Source organism: Schistocerca nitens, chromosome 2 (assembly GCF_023898315.1).
Source record: "Schistocerca nitens isolate TAMUIC-IGC-003100 chromosome 2, iqSchNite1.1, whole genome shotgun sequence".
Lineage (NCBI taxonomy): Eukaryota > Metazoa > Arthropoda > Insecta > Orthoptera > Acrididae > Schistocerca > Schistocerca nitens.
Genome location: NC_064615.1, coordinates 852,866,254 through 852,888,709, shown reverse-complemented (window position 1 = coordinate 852,888,709; position 22,456 = coordinate 852,866,254). Strand labels below are relative to the sequence as shown.

Genomic DNA, 22,456 nt, shown 5'->3' with positions numbered 1-22,456 from the left:
ACTTTTTTCAGAGATTTTGAGAGATATGTTTTAGTTCTAGAGTTCTCTGACAAAATTTGAATAGTTCTCCAGCATTTCACGAAAAAAAGCAACATTACTCACGGAAATTTTAATCTTGTAAAAAACGCGTTTGCTAATTTGCGGGAAAAGAATTGTGATCACAATTCCGAATAGCTCACCAAGAATTTTACAGAAAACGCTAATGACTTTTCTGTGCAGGTAATAGTTGGTAACTACAACAGTGAGGGATACATATTTACGTGTGGCACTGTCGCAAAGAAAATTTTGTAGCCAACAATTTCGGGTAATTTCGGTAGAAGTTTAGTGTAAAGTCGATATACGTCATTACACTAGTTAAAAATGTCATAAACGTACCTTTTTAATGCTATCCATCTTATTTTATCCTGAAAACTAGCTAAGATCACTGACATATGTTGAACAAGCGACATAAACAATATCTGAAAAATTTGTTGTTGTCCGATTCACTGTTTACCGGCACGGCAGCATCACGTGGACTTGAGACTAGAATGACACCGTAGCAAATGATTCAAATGGCTCTGAGCACTATGGGACTTAACATCTGAGGTCATCAGTCCCCTAGAACTTAGATCTACTTAAACCTAACTATCCTAAGGACATCACACACATCCAGGTCCAAGGCAGGATTATAACCTGTGACCGTAGCAGCAGAGCGGTTCCTGACTGAAGCGCCTAGAACCGCTCGGCCGCATCGGCCGGCGACACCGCAGCATTGGGTGAGTATGCACTAGTGCAATCTGCAGAAGATTTCTCGGGGCTAAATTCGTAACGCGCACTTTTTTCCTATTCTGTCTAGGTTTTGAAGCGAGTTGGCCCATTGAGCGCCTGCAGGGCGTCAACGAATGCTCCGAATAGACTTGTTTATGCAAGATTGGGCACGTCCATACCGTACTGCGGACGTCTTCGATTTCCTTTAGGCGAAGTTTACAGATCGGATCGTTGCCCTGGGCAATTTAGCATTTACTATGCGTGGTGTGGAATGGCTCCCTTTTAGTCTCGATCTCGACCCGTGTGATTATTTCTTATGGGGTTACCTAATGGACAGAGTCTTCAAAGATGCACCTGCAACACTCCAGGATCTTCGTAATGCAGTTACCATAGAGATTCGTGCAGGCGAAAATGTCGTTCTTCAGTCATCACGGAATTCAGTTCAAGGCTCTACACGCTCATTGCTGCAGAAGGAAAGCAATGAAAACCTTCAGTATTACATTTCAGGTTGCCTGCTATAGCATTAATATGATAATTAGAATCTGTCTCCCCTTATTATGTCGTAGTATACTAAAACTTTGTCTAGCCTACTTTGCACCACCCTACATCTGACATAGTGCTGCACAGGGGCTGCTTCTAGAGTCTAGACCAATGGTCGTCAAACATGCGTTCCGAATCAAGCATGCGTATGGACCGCAGTTCTTAGTCGTATTTACTACTCAGTAACAAACAAACGTTTTTGCAGACAGAGTAATATTTTAGGATGCGTTTGATTTTAATTGACGATGGTGAATCCAGCCATAAGGTCAGTAAGATTTGCCGCACATCTCAGGGACAGACGGCAAGTAACATTACCACTGCGGGGTTAGATGATCTAAGGAGGGGAACGTTTTGTTGTGTCTCTCTCAGTACTGACAACAAACGGGTGTGTGTTCCTCATACCGATCGGCTGCTATGGTGTAAATTTCGAACGGAAGTAACATGGATTCGTTAATACCCATTACAGAGATTCTGCCGGCCGTTGTGGTCGAGCGGTTCTAGGCGCTTGTCCCGAAGCACGCGGCTGCTACGGTCGCAGCTTCGAATCCTGCCTCAGGCATCGATGTGTGTGATGTCCTTAAGTTAGTTAGGTTTAAGTACTTATAAGTCTAGGGGACTGATGACCTCAGATGTTAAGTTCCATAGTGCTTAGAGCCATTTGAACCAATTTTTAGAGATAGTCGTTTTCAAATGCGGTACATGTTTGTAGCAAGGAACATTAAATTAAATTAAGGCTGTTGTAATACAACGCAATGAGTGGAATAAAAATGGCATTAAAAAGTTAGAGAACATTTGTGATCGTGTTCTATATTGCATTATGCATCCAAGCGGAAGTACAATTACTGTTGTGAATCAATTAATCCTGGCTCACACAGACAGTACAACAAAACTTTGTCAGGTAATTAAAGTGTCCCAACATTGGGGTCGTTGAAGGTGGCAGCAATCTGAAACAGAGAACAGTCGACACGAAGTGTCACAAATGGTGTCGATTTTAAACGATCAGTACTTGGTGGCCAGCGTCCACACTATAGCTAGTCTCTTGCAAGGCTCATAACATAGTAATTTAGGTAGGTTACCAATAAATAATAAGATCGGTAAGTGTGCGGCCCGAGGTGCCGCCCACAACGTCAGTACTGGACTTTGAGCAAGAAAGTTTGACGACCACTGCTCTAGACTTTTCCATCGATAGCGATATTCAGTTTCACACAGCCAGTCCTACAACTAATCGAATTTAAAAATTTAAAAAGTTGTCATAATCTAATAATTAAGAGGTACAATCTTACGTCAAACGTTTAGCGCAATAACTCAAGTATTACAGTTATAAGCTGTGTATATGTTGAGGCAGCGGCAGAGGGACTCCTGACGCACATATTACCAGACTTCATTCATCTATTATTAGAAAATAAGAGCACTTAGCGATTTTTAACAAACCTTACGCATAATTTCAAACCTTTACATAATTTTTTTTTTTTTGTCGCTGGCAACCCCCACAAAATGAAGAAAGGAAAAAGTTATTCCCTCACTGCATTTTCGCTATTTATGCAGTCAAACTTCAGTGTCAGGCATTAGCTTTAATTTTTTATTTCCTTACTAATAAGTCTATTTGCAACACATTTTGCAGACAATATCCACATACACCACCGGACGTGCCTGCAAAATTATACAGGGTGGTCCATTGATAGTGACCGGGCCAAATATCTCACGAAATAAGCATCAAACGAAAAAACTACAAAGAACGAAAGTCGTCTAGCTTGAAGGGGGAAACCAGATGCCGCTATAGTTGGCTCGCTAGATGGCGCTGCCATAGTTCAAACGGATATCAACTGCGTGTTTTAAAATAGGAACCCCCATTTTTTATTACATAGTCGTGTAGTACGTAAAGAAATACGAATGTTTTAGTTGGACCACTTTTTTCGCTTTGTGATAGATGGCGCTGTAACAGCCACAAACGTATAAGTACGTGGTATCACGTAACATTCCGCCAGTGTGGACGGTATTTGCTTCCTGATACATTACCCGTGTTAAAATGGACCGTCTACCAATTGCGGAAAACGTCGATATCGTGTTGATGTATGGCTATTGTGATCAAAATGCCCAACGGGCGTGTGCTATGTATGCTGCTCGGTATCCTGGACGACATCATCCAAGTGTCCGCACCGTTCGCCGGATGGTTACCTTATTTAAGGAAACAGGAAGTGTTCAAATTCAAATGGCTCTGAGCACTATGGGACTCAACTGCTGAGGTCATTTGTCCCCTAGAACCTAGAACTAGTTAAACCTAACTAACCTAAGGACATCACACACATCCATGCCCGAGGCAGGATTCGAACCTGCGACCGTAACGGTCTCGCGGCTCCAGACTGCAGCGCCAGAACCGCGCGGCCACTTCGGCCGGCAGGAAGTGTTCAGCCACATTTGAAACGTCAACTACGACCTGTAACAAATGATGATGCCCAAGTAGGTGTTTTAGCTGCTGTAGCGGCTAATCTGCACATCAGTAGCAGACAAATCGCTCGAGACTCGGGAATCTCTCGGGAATCTCAAAAACGTCGGTGTTGAGAATGCCACATCAACATCGATTGCACCAGTACCATATTTCTATGCACCAGGAATTGCATGGCGACGACTTTGAATGTCGTGTACAGTTTTGCCACTGGGCACAAGAGAAATTACGGGACCCGCATCTCTCGCATGTCTCGCATGTCTCGCTTCCCACGCCCGGGTTCCCGGGTTCGATTCCCGGCGGGGTCAGGAATTTTCTCTGTCTCGTGATGGCTGGGTGTTGTGTGCTGTCCTTAGGTTAGTTAGGTTTAAGTAGTTCTAAGCTCTAGGGGACTGATGACCATAGATGTTAAGTCCCATAGTGCTCAGAGCCATTTGAACCATTCTTTAGAAATTACGGGACGATGACAGATTTTTTGCACGCGTTCTATTTAGCGACGAAGCGTCATTCACCAACAGCGGTAACGTAAACCGGTATAATATGCACTATTGGGCAACGGAAAATCCACGATGGCTGCCACAAGTGGAACATCAGCGACCTTCATGGGTAAATGTATGGTGCGGCATTATGGGAGGAAGGATAATTGGCCCCCATTTTATCGATGTCAATCTAAATGGTGCAGTGTATGCTGTTTTCCTACGTACAGTTCTACCGATGTTACTACAAGATGTTTCACTGCATGACAGAATGGCGACGTCCTTCCAACATGATGGATGTCCGGCACATATCTCGCGTGCGGTTGATGCGGTATTGAATAGCATATTTCGTGACAGGTGAATTGGTCGTCGAAGTACCAAACCATAACCCGAAGGTTCACCGGATCTGACGTCCCCGGATTTCTTTCTGTGGCGAAAGTTCAAGGATTTTTGCTAGCGTGATCCACCGACTACGCCTGACAACATACGTTAGCGCATTGCCAATTCATGTGCGAACATTACGGAAGGCGAACTACTCGCTGTTGAGAGGAAGTCATTACACGTATTGCCTATTGCGTTGAGGTTGGCGGACATAATTTGAGCATTTATGGCATTAATGTGGTATTTACAGGTAATCACGCTGTAACAGCATGCGTTCTCAGAGTCTTCACAAAGGTACATGGATCACGTTAGAACAACCGAAATAAAATGTTCAAACGTACCTACGTCCTGTATTTTAATTTAAAAAACCTACCTGTTACCAACTGTTCGTCTAAAATTGTGAGCCATATGTTTGTGACTATTACAGCGCCAATTATTTTGCGAGTATTTTTCTACATGATAAATTATTATGATTCTTAGTGTTCTGAATAATCCGTTGTCTTGGTGGATCGTAGACGCAGTTGTTATTGACAGTGTTTGAGCACGGAAGGCATAATACGGAAAAATCTAACATCATCAGAAGTAAGCAATCACTACCCGAACTTTGTGGGTAAACACATAGAGAAAGCCACGGGCCTAAGGGAAGGAAGAGAGGTAAGTCCTGTCGAGAATAAGGTCATTAGATATACTGCAGAAGCTCGATTAGAGATTGGACAAAGAAGGAAACAGGCCCAGTCATTTTCAAATGTATCATCACGGTATTTGACATCAGCGACTTCGTTCACAGAAAATTGAAATCTAAATATGTGGTGGAGGGGTTAAGGAGGAGAGGGGCGACTGAACCACTGTCCTCACAAATGCGAGCCCAGTTGTCCTACCACTGCACCACCTCACTAAATCATGGACGAATGAGTTATCGAGGCAAAGACGTTTCAGAAAAGATGATTGATTTCGTTGTGTATATTAGCAGCTGTTCTTGACCTTCGTTACACGTTCAATTTATTGCTATGAGTTGCTATCATTTTTAGCACTTCTTTAAAAAATATTACAAATATGGCAACGGATAATTCAATGTCAGTTCAATGCACCATTACACCCGACTCACCCAGATGTCTTTCAAATTTGATGCGTCTAATAATCCAGTGCCATGTGCACAGTTTGCACTGTTGTACGACAAGGGTAAAGAAATTCACCGATCCGTAATTTTTGGAAATTGTGTGAAATTTAAAAACGTCTGTCTCGACATAATTGATTATAATTCTAGTTACCATCCAGATACAGGAATAAAACTTATATACACTCCTGGAAATTGAAATAAGAACACCGTGAATTCATTGTCCCAGGAAGGGGAAACTTTATTGACACATTCCTGGGGTCAGATACATCACATGATCACACTGACAGAACCACAGGCACATAGACACAGGCAACAGAGCATGCACAATGTCGGCACTAGTACAGTGTATATCCACCTTTCGCAGCAATGCAGGCTGCTATTCTCCCATGGAGACGATCGTAGAGATGCTGGATGTAGTCCTGTGGAACGGCTTGCCATGCCATTTCCACCTGGCGCCTCAGTTGGACCAGCGTTCGTGCTGGTCGTGCAGACCGCGTGAGACGACGCTTCATCCAGTCCCAAACATGCTCAACGGGGGACAGATCCGGAGATCTTGCTGGCCAGGGTAGTTGACTTACACCTTCTAGAGCACGTTGGGTGGCACGGGATACATGCGGACGTGCATTGTCCTGTTGGAACAGCAAGTTCCCTTGCCGGTCTAGGAATGGTAGAACGATGGGTTCGATGACGGTTTGGATGTACCGTGCACTATTCAGTGTCCCCTCGACGATCACCAGTGGTGTACGGCCAGTGTAGGAGATCGCTCCCCACACCATGATGCTGGGTGTTGGCCCTGTGTGCCTCGGTCGTATGCAGTCCTGATTGTGGCGCTCACCTGCACGGCGCCAAACACGCATACGACCATCATTGGCACCAAGGCAGAAGCGACTCTCATCGCTGAAGACGACACGTCTCCATTCGTCCCTCCATTCACGCCTGTCGCGACACCACTGGAGGCGGGCTGCACGATGTTGGGGCGTGAGCGGAAGACGGCCTAACGGTGTGCGGGACCGTAGCCCAGCTTCATGGAGACGGTTGCGAATGGTCCTCGCCGATACCCCAGGAGCAACAGTGTCCCTAATTTGCTGGGAAGTGGCGGTGCGGTCCCCTACGGCACTGCGTAGGATCCTACGGTCTTGGCGTGCATCCGTGCGTCGCTGCGGTCCGGTCCCAGGTCGACGGGCACGTGCACCTTCCGCCGACCACTGGCGACAACATCGATGTACTGTGGAGACCTCACGCCCCACGTGTTGAGCAATTCGGCGGTACGTCCACCCGGCCTCCCGCATGCCCACTATACGCCCTCGCTCAAAGTCCGTCAACTGCACATACGGTTCACGTCCACGCTGTCGCGGCATGCTACCAGTGTTAACGACTGCGATGGAGCTCCGTATGCCACGGCAAACTGGCTGACACTGACGGCGGCGGTGCACAAATGCTGCGCAGCTAGCGCCATTCGACGGCCAACACCGCGGTTCCTGGTGTGTCCGCTGTGCCGTGCGTGTGATCATTGCTTGTACAGCCCTCTCGTAGTGTCCGGAGCAAGTATGGTGGGTCTGACACACCGGTGTCAATGTGTTCTTTTTTCCATTTCCAGGAGTGTAATTGGAAATCTGATTAGTAGAGCTTTACACTGATACGGAACATGGCGTGTTTGTAAGTATTTTCAAATCTATTTCATTGACCTTGATCTTTCACCCTGAGTATCTCAAAACACCCGCCTTCAATTTTTTTTAAAAAAATATAGTTTTGACCGATTATGTTACTATAAAGATGGTAAATATCAAGGTGGCGCACCAAAGGCATTATTCCCATTCATTTATTTCGTCTACATCACTACAACTACAAAATGTGGTAAGCAGCTATGTATTCTGTTTTCGAACAGCAGCCAGTAGTAGTCACACTGTCATTCTGACCAACTGGTGAAAATTTGTTGCTGTGGACAGCCAGTATGAGATACCTTTATTTCTGCTAGTTGTCATTAGCTTGTTTCATGGGTGTGCCTCGTTGAGTCAAATTGCAGTGTCCGTGTGCTGTATACTACTCTTTAGTAGTAGTTTGTAAAAAACTGATTTCAAATTAAAATTGTATTGCTACAACCCTTGTAAGAAGAAGGTCATGCAGGAGTACAGATGAATGTGAGGAATGTTCAGTAGTGGTGGAAAAATTTGCAGCAATGTAGAAGTCCAATATGACAAATCATGTCTACTTCTACAGGTGTTGCTCAGCTGTGCTAGGTACTTCCACAGAAGATGTAAGTGAAAATGAAATAGCATCTGATCTGACACTGGAGTCTTTAATACTAGCCTTCACAATTTAGGACAGTCTCCCGTGATGAAAAAGATGCTTTAGCGTGAGAAAAAGTTTCCAAAGCAAAATTTGAAGGAGGTTGTCTCAGAGTTAGAGTGTACTTACGTGGCAAAACAACAAAAAGAAGAGTGTGAAAAAAATGGAGAAAGAGTAATCATAACCCACCCCAAAAGAGAAGTTTCACAATTCAGACAGTATCTATGACGAAGAATATAGTTTGAGCGTAATTCCAAAGAGGTGGAGAGCAAGGAAAATTTAGAGTGCGTGGTACAGGTAGCAAAATAGCTCGTAGTAGCAGAGAGACAAATCCAAAGCCAGTAAAGACACTGTATGAAAAAACAGTCCAACGAGTACGTGATTTCTACTGTGATGATAGTGAGAGCCGTGTCACGCCAGGAAGAAAACTCTATTAGACTGTGAAAGAAAAGTATGTAAGCAGAAGCAGCTAAAGCTGCGCAGTTTTAAGGGGGGTAGGACGTCAAACGGGCCGACTTCGAGAAGGAGAGGCACCACAGGACATTTTAATTTGCACTGTCTATACTTTTACAAATAAATTCATAAAACTTTGTCAGCATGACCAGGAAGGATTCAGGATTCACACTAATAGCAGTGGAAGTTCCAAAACTACGAAAAAATAATATTTTTTAAATGTGAAATTTCATGATTTTTTTTCACTTACTGTTGGCTGCATTTGTTGCTATAGGTACACTTTTCTTCATAAGTAAGAGAGATTCTTCGATTAATTTTGCACAACTTACAAATCATACTTACAGGTGTATGAAACTCTAGAATTTATTTAATCTATGGAAAAATGAATGGGCTGTTACGTTTTAAACTTTGTGTTTAGAGAAAACTCGAATTTTATAGTTAATTATATCAATTTTTACCACAGTTTTCAACAGATTTGGGAAATTCTAGAGTTTCATACACCTGTAAGTATGGTTTGTATGGTGTGCAAAATTCATCGAAGAATCTCTCTTACTTATGAAGAAAAGTGTATCTACAGCAACAAATGCAACCAATACCAAGTGAAAAAATGATGAAATTTCACATGTAAAAAAATTTGTTTTGTTATGTTTTTGAACTTCCTCTGCTATGAGTGTGAATCCTGAATCCTTCCTGGTCATGCTAACAAAGTTTTATGAATTTATTTGTAAAAGTATAGACAGTGTAAATTAAAATGTCCTGTGGTGCCTCTCCTGCTCCAAGTCGGCCCGTTTCACGTCCTACCCCCCTTAACGAACTGGATGCATATTTCAAAGATATATATCCAGATGAAAATATTAAGAGTGTCAAAATTTTGTGAGTTGCAACAAAAGCAAAGTGTTCTTTTCAATGCCAGTGTGGTTGATGTTGACTGAGTGTGTGTCGCACATCAGAATTTAAGTTAATGGTTGAAGGATGTAAACTGAAGGAACTAACAAAGTGCGAAGAACACACACTATCGTCATAGAAACACTGTGTAACATTTGTTACATGCAATCTCGCACTTTCAGTATATTACTTCGTTGCATGCCTGTAATGTCCAGGGCTGACAAGACTGGCTGATTATGTGTTTAAGTGTTTGGTACGAATAGTACTGACGACATTACATATATATGTGTAGCTTAACTGCAGGCAGGGTAGTTCTAGAGACTATAACAGCATCAACAGCTGTTTTCGATGACGTGTTTGCATCGAGTTTACAACAGCTCCTACCACACTTATTTATCACCTAGCAGATGTCACAGTGCTTTAAAATCGCTAAAGAAGATCTCAAAGTAAATAAACATCTTACTGTTTGTGATTTTGCAGAGAATTACTCCTCCACCATGTAAGGTAAAGTACAGCGATTCCACTGGAATAATTCACAGGCTACAATTCAGCCGTTTGTAGCCGACTACAGAGACACGAAAAATAATGAAATAGGCGATGCGTTATTTGTGGAAATGTTCTTCTCATCATGGTACAGTGTGTATGTATTTTTTTCCCAGAAAAATTTAATGAGTTTCTGAAAATTCGAACTCCAAAGCACATTCATTACTTTTCGGATGTATGTGCTGCCCAATACCAGAACAGAAAAAATATAATGAATCGATCCTAGTGTCAGGAAGATTTTGACGTTACAGCAGAATGACATTTTTTTGCGCATGGTAAAGGACCTTGTGATAGGGCTGCGGCGACTTGCCAGCCTCAAGCGATTGCCTGAAAATCATATTTTGACAGCTCGACAGTTGTTTCAGTGGTACAAATAACATATTCCCTCATGTGTCTTTCACTACACATCGGCTCCCATCACTGTGAAGACATTACCTAGATAAAGCAGCGTTTCAAAGAATACTAGGACGACTTCAGTTACCCATAAGATTCATTGATAATACGAATTAACAAATGTGTAGTAAACACATAGACATATTCCACTTCTTTAGTGAGCTGAATAGACAAGGAATGCTGCGGTGAATAACGGATATCTTGCCTCTACGTACGGCAGTCATTGGTGGATTGCATGTCTTACAAACTTATGAAGAAATTCATGAAGTACAGGCCAGATTCTTGCATCCGCATGCACCATCTCCATCACTTGCGCTTCCTGTCGAACCAGACCCTTGTGTTATAAGAAAATGTCTCACAAGACTAGATCAAGTGTCACCAACAGCAAAGCCATACACTCTGCCTGCATCAGACCTGGTGAACGTTAACAATTTAATTGGAGACTTATGACATAAGTTGTAAATACTTTTTGTTGCCTTTTCATTGAAGCTACGCTGTAAATGGTTCATAATACGACTAGAATGATATAAATCATATTTTTGTACAAGACTGCTTATGAATTGCACTTTTAGATAAATTGTTTTCCACATTTTTGTGCGACCTTCCGCATTTTGATAGTGTACTGACGCTGACAAAACAATTTTTTGGACACGATGCCTTTGGTATGCCATCTTGATATTTATCCTATTTGTACAGAGATACTCAAAAAATGCGGTGTATTTAAAAAGAACTGAATGAGGGATATTTTCAGATATTCAAGGTCAAAAGTGAGGTCAATAACGTTGTGTGTGAAAATTCTTAGCTTCTAAATTATGTAAATTCCATACAATTTCCAAACTTAGTTAGTCCGTAAATTTCCTGACAATTGTCATATGACTCTAAAAACTGGTAGTTTTCCTGATCTTATCTGGCTCATTGGATGCACAAAAATTTGAATGAAATCTGAAATAATCAGATTTAAACTGTTATTTTCTTGAAATACCCCAACAGAGACAGAAATTTTATCGTCTTGTTGAAAATGGGAACCTGATACAATTATTCCTTCTCGAAGTCTAGAAGTACTGCCCGAGTCCAATTCTCGCACCACTGCAAAAATGAGTATCAATGGCGTTGATAAACAGCTGAAATTGATACAATTTAACAAAATCCGGGGCCCTGTGGAATCCCTGTCGAACTCTGCAAAGAATTTGCGCCTGAGTTAACCCCTCTTTTAACTGTAATGTATCGTCTGTAAGAGGAGGGGGGGGGGGGGGTGCTGGCAAAATTCTACAAAGCTACCATACCTTTGACGTCCATCTGTTGCAGAATCTTAAAATGTTCTGAGCTCAAACATAAGGAAGTAGTTTGAATCTACTTCATTCCACACAGCATGGATTACGGATTCATCACCTACGCGAAACCCAACATAGGCTCTTCTCGCACGACATCCTGAAAGCAATAGATCAAGGAAGTCACGTAGGTGCAATATTTCTAGTTTTCGTAAAAGCTTTGACCTACTGCCAACCGAATGCTTGTTAACGAAAGTGCGATTATATTTGGAATTAACTAAAATTTGTGACTAGGTAGAGCACTTCTTCGTAAGGAGGACGCAAAAGGTAATATTGGGTGGAAAGTCATCGGCCGCTACAGAGTAATTTCGGGTGTACCATATTGTTTATAAACGACCTTAGAGACAATATTGATAGTAAACTCAGAATTTTTACATGTGCTACAGTTATCTGTAATGAAGTACTACTTAAAAAAACTGCATAATCATGCAGGCATATCTTGATAAGATTTCAAACTGCTGAAAAGATTGGCGACTTCTTTAAATATTCAAAAATATAACATTTGCACTTCTCAGAACGAAGAAAAACTTAGAGTTTACGACTTCAGTATCAGTGAGTTAGAAACGGAATACATCATTTCATACAAATATCGGGGAGTAACAAACTGTAGAAATATGAAATGGAATGATCATGTTGACTCAGCAATAGCTAAAGCAGAAGAAGACTTCGATTTACTGTTAGGATACTGGGTAAACTCAATCAGTATACGAAGAAGATTGCTTACAAACCACTCGTGAGACTCATTATATTGTTGAGACGTGTGCGACCCGTAAAAATAGGACAATGAGGGGCCACTGACGTATACAACGAAGGACATTATGTGTTGTCACAGGTGTGTTTGGCCCATGGCACAGAGTCGCGGGATGTTGCAAAATCTGAACTGGCATCCGCTTGTAGATAGACACCGACTATCCCGCAAAGCGCTACTCATAATGTTTCAAGGACCAGCATCACGGGATGAATCTAGAAGTCTACACTCCTCCTATGTATCGCAAGATTAGGCTAATTATAGTGGGCACATAGCCGTTTAGCGGTTATCCTTCTTGCGCCCCATACGCAGACGAAGTCCTAATAATTAGTACAACTGAAAGTACTCTTTGTCATTCACTTCGCATTGGTTTTGCAGAGAATGGTTGTAGATCTAGATACGTCAACACTTAGAGACTTCTGCACTTCATTCTTATAGCACAGTGTCTGGTTCCGTGATCCGACTAACGCAGGGGCTGGTGATCTTTATGGAGCATTCAATGAGAACTCTAGGACACTGTAAAACTGTAATGATCGCTTACTAAATTATATGGTCTTAAAGACGCTCTTAAAGTGTTATTCGGTAGAGACATGGTGTAATATGCAATCAAAGGAACTGTAATGTAACGGGATACTGAAATGAACTTCTGCTCTACGCTCAGGAGACAAAAGTCATGGGGTAGCAATATGCACATATACAGCTGATTGTAGGATCGCGTACACAAGGTGTAAAAGGGCAGTGCATTGGCGGAGCTGTTATTTGTACTCGGGTGACTCATGTGAAAAAGTTTCCGACGTGATATGGTCGTACGACGGGAATTAACATACTAGCTGGAGTTAGCGGCATGGGATTTTCCATTTCGGAAATCATTAGGGCATTCAATATTCCGAGACCTGCAGTATCAAAAGTGTGGTGAGAATACAAAAATTCAGGCATTACCTCTCACACAGAGGACTCAGTGATCGATGCACTTAATAACCAAAAGCAGCTGCGTTTGCGTAAAGTTGTCAGTGCTAACAGACAAGCAACACTGCGTGAAATAATCGCAGAAGTCACCGTGTGACGTAGCAAGAACGTATCCGTTAGGACAGTGCGGCGAAATTTGCCGTTATTGGGCTACGGCAGAAGACGACTGACGCGAGTGCCTTTGCTAACAGCACTACATCGACTGCACCGCCTCTCCTGGGCTCATGACCATAGCGGTTGGCCCCGAGACAACTGGAAAACCATGGCCTGGTCAGATAAGTCCCAACTTCAGTTGGTGAGCTGATGGTACGGTTCGAGTGTGGCGCAGACTCCATGAAGCCACGGACCCAAGTTGCCAACAAGACACTGTGCAGGCTGGTCGTGGCCGTAATGGTGTGGGCTATGTTTACATGGAATAGACTGGGTCCTCTGATGCTACTGAACCGATCATTAACTGTAAATGGTTACGTTCGGCTACTTGGGGACTATGTGCAGCCATTCATGCTCTTCACGTTCCAAAACAACGATGGAATTTTAATGGGTGAAAATGCGTCATGTCACTGGGCCAAAATTGTTCCCGACTGATTTGAATAACATTCTGACAATTCGAGCGAATGATATGCCTACACAGATCGCCAGAAATTTATCCCATCGAACATTGTAGTACATTATCGAAAGATCAGTTCGTGCACAAAATCCTGCACCGGCAACACTTTCGCAGTTATGAACGACTAAAAAGGCATGTGCATGGCTCAGTATTTCTAAAAGGACTGCCAACGACTTGTTGAGCCCACACCACGTCGATTTGCTGCACTACGCCGGGCAAGTTCAGGTCCGACACCATATTAGGAGATATACCATGACCTTTGTCACCGTTTTGTAACAAACGAGGGAGTTCTGCTTTGCAGCACGTAAATGCTAGTAGTTTTCTGCTTGAAGCCCAAAATAAATCTACCTAATTTGAACGAACATACCTACAAAGAAATGTCTTGGATTTAGTTAGTTACCAAATGATTAATGACAAGTTTTCAAAGATTATTAAAAAGCGTTTGGTTTTATCTGCAATGCCGTATAGCAATAGTTAGCAATACTATTCGAATGTGCCAGAGCACGTGATTATTATAAACCAATTCAGTGCTATAATTAGATGAAAACTACTATCTCGTAACCAAGAAAAATACCTGGACACGGTTAGTACAACATCCCCTGCCTTACTTAACCAGTGATCACGAAGAGCGATAGTATCTGTGCTACAGAGTATATATCGCAAACCAGGCATAACTACCGAAACAGGCTAAATACCGGCTCAATTATGCAAATTATGTCTCAGCACTAATAATTGTAAATGTGTGTGTGTTTGTGTGTGTGTGTGTGTGTGTGTGTTTGTGTGTGGCTGTGACCGATTTTTAGTGGTGAGATACGACTTAGAACATAAAATTTTCATTGTTTATATATAAAATTCAGACAAAGCTACACTGTAGAAAATGGTAAAAGGGGTAATAAATATAATTATCTAAAAAAGTTTATTAATTTCACTAGTACCCATTGTAGCAAGAAATAACTAAAAGGTTATTTTTGTTGCTTAATTGTAAAATGTATATCAGACCCTGAGCAGTGTCCAAAGAGTAAAGCGTTAATTTTGCTATTAATGTAAACCAATGTTATATTTAATACTTTGAATTGGCAGCTTGTAGCCACACATACACAGAAATCCTGGATACGTAACCTGTAGAGTGATTCTTCCACATTATTTAGAAAGAAACTATGCAAATTATTCATGGGTTATGGAATTACTTACTCTCTACCTTCACAAAATAGGACGAACTACGAATTACTTTCAGAAAAAGGCGAAGAACATCTACATTTCACCTGATGTATGTCTAATTTAACATTAGTTGCCAAAATTTCCGACGTATCTTTCACAATTACCGAAAATAATAACAAAAATCGTAATCTACCGCAAAAAAATGAGGGTTCGGTAATACGTACATCATCTTGTATTTGTCTCCCTCCATGTATACGAAGCTTATACGAAACTTTTAAAATATTTGACTGCTGCTCTTACGCAAAAAACTCTGAATGGACTGCTGCTGTCCCACGAAAAACTCCGAATGATAACTGTCAGTGGTAACTATGTACCGTAATTATCTTTGGAATGGATCTAAAAGTGATACACATTCTTTGATAACGCCAATGTGTCTGTCGTCACTGCTATTCTGTGCAACAGCTACACAGAAATGCTGTTCATGTCTCGTTCTCCAGTGTTCCGTGGGTATTAAAGAAAACAGCATAATGTGCGCAGACAGCGGGCGCTTGTGTCACAAATTATGAAAATGTGTTTATAGCGTACGAGTAATTTATGTCACAGACGTTAAACGCCTTTTTCAGGGTTAAGTGAATAAATAGAATTCTTTGATGTTCCCTGTTTGTGGATGTCATTATCGTCGCTGTCGAAAGGAATTTAAGCCCTAATCTCTCTTCCTTGCACGTTGTTATGACCGCCAAAAAGATATGCCTGTGCTGTACCATAACACAATAAGCTGCTTCCAGATTCGTTAATGTCTCGTTTTAGAGTTTGTATGGTCATAAGTATACGCTTTTTTAATTTCAGTTTAATGTCTCGCCAGTAGCTACACTGAACAATGGTATTAACTTGTCGCAAATCTGTGAGCTGCTAGACTTGCGAACTCGATATTGTGTTCTAGTCACAGCGAGAATTAGATGCGAACGAATGTGTGTCTTCGAGTAACACCCTACTTCGTTAAATAGTACGCGTTCACATTCAACATAATAACCAGAAAAGACGATGTACTCGCTTACACAAAAGAGTATCCAATCAAGCCTTTTTGCTGGACAACCAAGTGAACGAATAAATAAGAAAAGCAAAACACGGACAATATTAACGTCATGGAACTCCGCGCCGCAGCAAGGAGAAGGGATTTCACAGCGCTCCGGGCGGCCAGTGTGTGAACCCTGTTGACATCTGCCAAACGACCAGCTGATCATCTGACGTCTGCAGTGGCAGTCGCTTGTTGTCGCTGTGACCTAATTAACGTGTGTCACTAAAGATGTACTACTTATTAGGACGTTGTTTGAGACGGCCCTGTTATTATTGAGAATTTGTTTTGACAACAAAATTCATTTTTAATGGCTTAAGACAAAAAATTCCCTTTAGAGGTAGGCAGCCATCTCTCGTGATCTCTCAGGTTCTCTTTGCGTGACTGCATAGTGGCACACTTTCGGATCATCGACCGAGATATGGATTATGTGCAGTATTCAACGACGGGCCAAGTGGACTTTTTTGGGCTCTTCGAGCAGCGTTTTTATGCATACTCGTCACCTGGACTTAAACCACAATAACAGAGCGCCGAACACCTGAAGCCGGCCGCTGTGACCGAGCGGCTATAGGCGCTTCAGTCCGGAACCACGCTGCTGTTACAGTCGTAGGTTCGAATCCTGCTTCGGGCATGGACGTGTGTGATGTCCTTAGGTTAGTTAGGTTTAAGTAGTTCTAGGTCTAGGGGACTGATGACCTCAGATGTTAAGTCCCATAGTGCTTAGAGCTATTTGAACCATTTGAAGAAGAAGAAGACGAGTGCGTCGGTCGTCGAAATATTATGCATAAAAACGGAACCAACCGTTTGGTTGAAAGAGCACCATTAACCATCTTTTGTTCAGGACTCAATGACAAACAAGAAAATCTTTATGGTTAATTTTGCTATACACTGTTCTGCAAAACTTAAGGTAGATCTAACATAATAATAATGCGGGAACATGTTACCATATGTCACCCAGTCGTGCAAAGAAAGCTGAACGTCCAAATGGCGTGAGTTCAGCGAGACTATAGCGCCAGTAACACGAGGCAGTTGAAGCAACGGGAAAAGACAGTGTGTGTCAATCAGCGAGTACTTATGATGAGCTATAGTAGTGTTCCTCATTGGAACATGGCCAGGAGACAACAGTTGGATGACTTCATATGGGTAAAAATCATTGGAAAACTGGAATGGGGACTTAGTGTGACGAATGTAGCCCAGGAGTTCAATATTGCTCACAGATTTGTTTTACGTGCATAGGGGGCGTTATGAATCACAGGCAGTGCTGTCCGACGAAGAGCAGATGATAGACCACGGTCAGGTACAGCAACAGCTGACCGTTAAATTGTGCAACAGGAAAAAAAAGGTAACCGCCTCAAACAGCAGGTGCAATTGCAACCGCACCTAACAGGACTGCAAGGCACACAATCTCGCGCTCCACAGTGGCACGGCGACTGCGTTGGGATGGTATCGTAGCCCGGCAACCAGGACGGTCCGCTGACACAGGAACATCGGCGCCACTGTTTGCGATGGTGCCAAGAGCTGTAGGTGGACCAATGAGAAGTGGGGTCGCGTACTCTTTTCGGATGAGAGCAGTTGCAGTGTGAGTAGTAATTCTGGACGTGCCCTCATACAGAGGGAGTGGGAACATGTAATGCCCCAAGGGACATTGCCTAAAATCATCGTTTTGGTGGTACATGTGTTATTGGCCTGGGGAGACACAGTGTTGCATGGGAGTACTGGGCTCCAATTCTTTGAACACGGTTCATTCGCCAGTCAGTTGTTGTGATGCTTTTCTCCTACCCCATGTGCGTTTCTCCAGGGATGCATTCGGCCTTGACTTAATTTTTATGGTTGACAACGCGCGATTGCACCGAACAGCGCAGGTGACAGAGCTCTTGGAACGAGAGGATATTAGTTGAATAGAATAGTCTGTCCGTTCCTCCGGCTTAAATCGCATCGAGCACTTGCGGATGCGTTGGAGAGATGTATTGCAGCACGTTCAATGCATCAACGACTATAGTCCAGTTATCAGTCGTGCTGGTGGAGGAATGAAACGGCCTACCACAAGAACTCATTACAAGGCATTTCGCCAGCATTGGAGCACGTTGTGCAATATGCATTGCTGTCCGTGGTGATCACACGCCTTGTTAAGAACCATATACCGTGTTTTGTAATGTCCAGAGAACCATAATAAATGGTGGTGCCTTCAGTTTAATTACCTTCTTTGAATAAAAGTGTCATACATGTTGTTCGTCTCATTGCGTTTTTCTTCTACACTGTACTGTAGCCGTTCTTTGTATGTAGGGTCCAGGTTTCATCGAGCTACGTTACTTGGCAGTGACTCATCATGTGAAAATAATCTTTTTGTTAGGTTTTTTTTTAGGTGTGATTCCTTCCAGTAGTCATAATCTTCTGATAATTTTTCCAACCGTTAAGATTTCCTTGTAGTTACAATGCACCACTAAAAATTATATTACTAGGCACTGCAAAAATGTGTGTAGTTTGACTACAAATCTTGGTTAACCATAGAACCAAATAATTCCATCACTATTAGTGATTAATATTTGGGACAGTTCCATCAAATTATATTTTCCTTGCCTCTGGAAAGCTGCGACGACTTCAGGCAAACGCAGGAGATTCATCTGCAAATTTTTCTACAACTGTAGAATACGTAGGATTTGATTCACGCAGATAAAGTATGCGGAAGGAGGTATTTATATTGAAAGCCCACCTATTTATTCAGAGGTAAAGTTACAGCTCACTAGAATGCGTAGTAGTAGCGCCTCGAATTATGTGTATTGCTTCTTTCTCGTATGGTGTTGTTGTTGTTGTGGTCTTCAGTCCTGAGTCTGGTTTGATGCAGCTCTCCATGCTACCCTATCCTGTGCAAGTTTCTTCATCTCCCAGTACCTACTGCAATCTACATCCTTCTGAATCTGCTTAGTGTATTCATCTCTTGGTCTGCCTCTACGATTTTTACCCTCCACCCTGCCCTCCAATGCTAAATTTGTGATCCCTCGATGCCTCAGAACATGTCCTACCAACCGGTCCCTTCTTCTCGTCAAGTTGTGCCACGAACTCCTCTTCTCCCCAATTCTATTCAATACCTCCTCATTAGTTATGTGATCTACCCATCTAATCTTCAGCATTCTTCTGTAGCACCACATTTCGAAAGCTTCTATTCTCTTCCTGTCCAAACTATTTATCGTCCATGTTTCACTTCCAGACATGGCTACACTCCATAAATACTTTCAGAAACGACTTCCTGACACTTAAATCTATACTCGATGTTAACAAATTTCTCTTCTTCAAAAACTCTTTCCTTACCATTGCCAGTCTACATTTTATATCTTCTCTAATTCGACCATCATCAGTTATTTCGCTCCCCAAATAGCAAAACTCCTTTACTACTTTAAGTGTCTCATTTCCTAATCTAATTCCCTCGGCATCACCTGACTTTATTCTCAAACTGAAATACGGCAATCCCATCTCCATCAGACAAAAAATTGGTTCAAATGGCTCTGAGCACTATGGGACTTAACTGCTGAGGTCATCAGTCCCTTAGAACTTAGAATTACTTAAACCTAACTGACCTAAGGACATCATACACATCCATGCCCGAGGTAGGATTCGAACCTGCGACCGTAGCGGTCGCGCGGTTCCAGACTGTAGCGCCTAGAACCGCTCGGCCACACAGGCCGGCCATCAGACAAAATCAGAAGGCAGAACCAGCAATACGACTTCTGTAAGATAGTATCCTACGCGAAAGAGATCATTATAAAATAGCAGTATCTCCTACGAAACTAAACGGAAAGATTAATTTCGTTGATTGTTGAGGTATGTATACCACAATTTCACAATTTCCAACCTGTGCTTATCATTCATCTTCAGTTTTTGTATTATATAATCAAATTTACTTTTACATTTCAGAATGAAATACGGTCTTCAGCTGCACAGTTATTTTTATTCTGCTTTACAGTTTCGACAGATTAATCTGTCATCTTCAGAGGCGCACAAAATTTGGCATAATATAGATCATAATAGCCTGCCCACACATTTATGTAATTTATAAGAAGTGTATTACATGTACTGTAAATTAGCAATCTGTGGCTATAATTATCACATGTAATACGGACGATTTTGGACATGTCATGCCATTGTACATCTGCTAAACCAATAATAAGTAAGTTATTGTAATACGCTTTTTATACTTTTCATAAATATATGGCCAAGTTCTTATGATTTATATTACCTCAAATTTTGTAGACTTCTGAAGATGACAGATAAATCTACCTAAACAGGTAAAACAAAATAAAAATAACTGTGTAAAAATTGGTTCAAATGGCTCTGAGCACTATGGGACTTAACTTCTAAGGTCATCAGTCCCCTAGAACTTAGAACTACTTAAACCTAACTAACTTAAGGACATCACACACATCCATGCCCGAGGCAGGATTCGAACCTGCGACCGTAGCGGTCGCGCGGTTCCAGACTGTAGCGCCTAGAACCGCTTGGCCACACCCGGCCGGTAATGACTGTGCAGCTGACGACTGAATTTTATTCTGATATATCTACCATACTACAGTTCCTGAGAGAATAACAACTATATATGAAATCATATGAAGGGTAAGTCAGGAGGAAAGGTACATGCTTCGAGGGGTGACAGTATTAGTGTTCTGAAAGAAAAACCTTCATATGGGCGTATGCCCTATTCCGAATGATTTCCGAGACTGAACACATTTAATATCACTTTTATACGTTTTTCTTGAATGCGTCTAAAATCGCACTGTACAGCGAAAACGTATCCCAGTACAAAATTAAACTACATTAAATTTCCTACAAAAAGGTCCTATTCATTTTTTCTCTAGGACTAATAGTCTGCCCGAAGAGAGCGCGAGAATACTGAAAATCTCGCGCGACGCACTCGCTCTGTAGCGTAGGTAGTTCTTGTTGGCCAATTTGAGGCAGCTTCCCGACGTGATAGGCCACAAGTTTTCTGTGTGAAACTGTTGGTCTCCACGTCCTCTAGACCACTGTGGTACGTTGTAACCAATGACAATGATTGAATAATATCTCGGAAGCATTCGGAATAGGGCATCTGCACAAATGAAGCCTTTGGTCAGAATCACTAATACTATCACCCCTCAAAGGATGTACCTTTCCACCTGCCATCATGTATGCACTTTTATCAGGTCAGAAGGCCCTTTGTTAAACGGAAGTTTTCATTAATTTCATACTATCTCTGTCGACTCACGTGCTTGATAGAGAGGTATTATGTCAATTGATACACGGACTTATTAGCTGCTTAAATGTCGAACAGTTGCTGGAGGCAAAATGAATAAATAAATACATAAATCTTAAGATTAACCATAGTCAAGACTTCCCTACTTATCGCTCATCCTGATTTGTTCCAGTTTTATGCGAAGGAGAAGTTCAACGTCTCGTCTACAAAGAGATCATTAGAGACGGAGCACGAGCTCGGGTTAGGGAACGATGGAGAAGGAAAACGGCCGTGCCCATTCGAAGGAACCATGCTGGCATTTCCCTTAAGCGATTTAGGGAAATCACGGAAATCCTAAATCAGGATGGCCAGACGGGGGTTTAAACTGTCGTCCTCGCGAATGCGAGTCCTTTACGCAAAGCACTGCGCTACCCCGCTCAGTACTTTTATGCGGACAAACTTGGTTATCAAGGTGAAAGACGATGAGTTCCTAGTGAGGTGCACACATACATTTATAATGTTCTAGAGTGTGTCATTACGCATATTACAATAGACAGTTCTGGATCAAATTCTTCTTTGTGGGATACTGCAATGTGGAACAAAAGAATGAAAACTTTTCGATCACTATTGCAAGGTTTTCATCACGATGAAGATGTGTAATGATTGGAATGTCCTACACAATGATGCAGTCAGATACACAGAAGAATTTTATCAGGGCGCGGAAATTTATAAACATGTATCGAAGACAACTTACTGAAAGACTGCTCCGAGCTTCTCCAACATGTCTGCGCGTGGTGCAAGCCTGGGGTAGACGGACTGGCGCTAGCGGATCGTGACACGGCTGTATATAGTGCGACCGCAGCAGGCTGACCGGGGATTATCAGGCGACGTGTCCCGGGTCAAGGGAACGCGTGCTGCAGCTCTCTCGGCCGGGACGCGAGCGTGAAGACCACGCAGGGTCCACCAGGTCTATAGCGAGCCCCAGGTCGTCGCGTCGCGCTGCGCACTTTACGGTCGATGCAATATTCTCGGACCACTACTTCTTCACTTTTGCTACTCAGCTCATTTCTTATCAGTGGTCGTGGCACGGAGGTTTAAAATTTCGTCATGTCC

General features: G+C 42.4%; 1 protein-coding gene across 1 annotated transcript in view; it reads right to left on the bottom strand.

The window, feature by feature from the left end:
* LOC126237117 (NADP-dependent malic enzyme-like) overlaps positions 1–22,202 on the bottom strand; it is a 142,573-nt gene extending 120,371 nt beyond the window's left edge. The window contains exon 1 of the mRNA XM_049946933.1: positions 22,098–22,202. Coding sequence (XP_049802890.1) covers positions 22,098–22,126 — 29 coding nt within the window. The 5' untranslated portion in view covers positions 22,127–22,202. The remainder of the gene's footprint in view (positions 1–22,097) is intronic.
* Between the last annotated feature and the right edge of the window lie 254 nt (positions 22,203–22,456).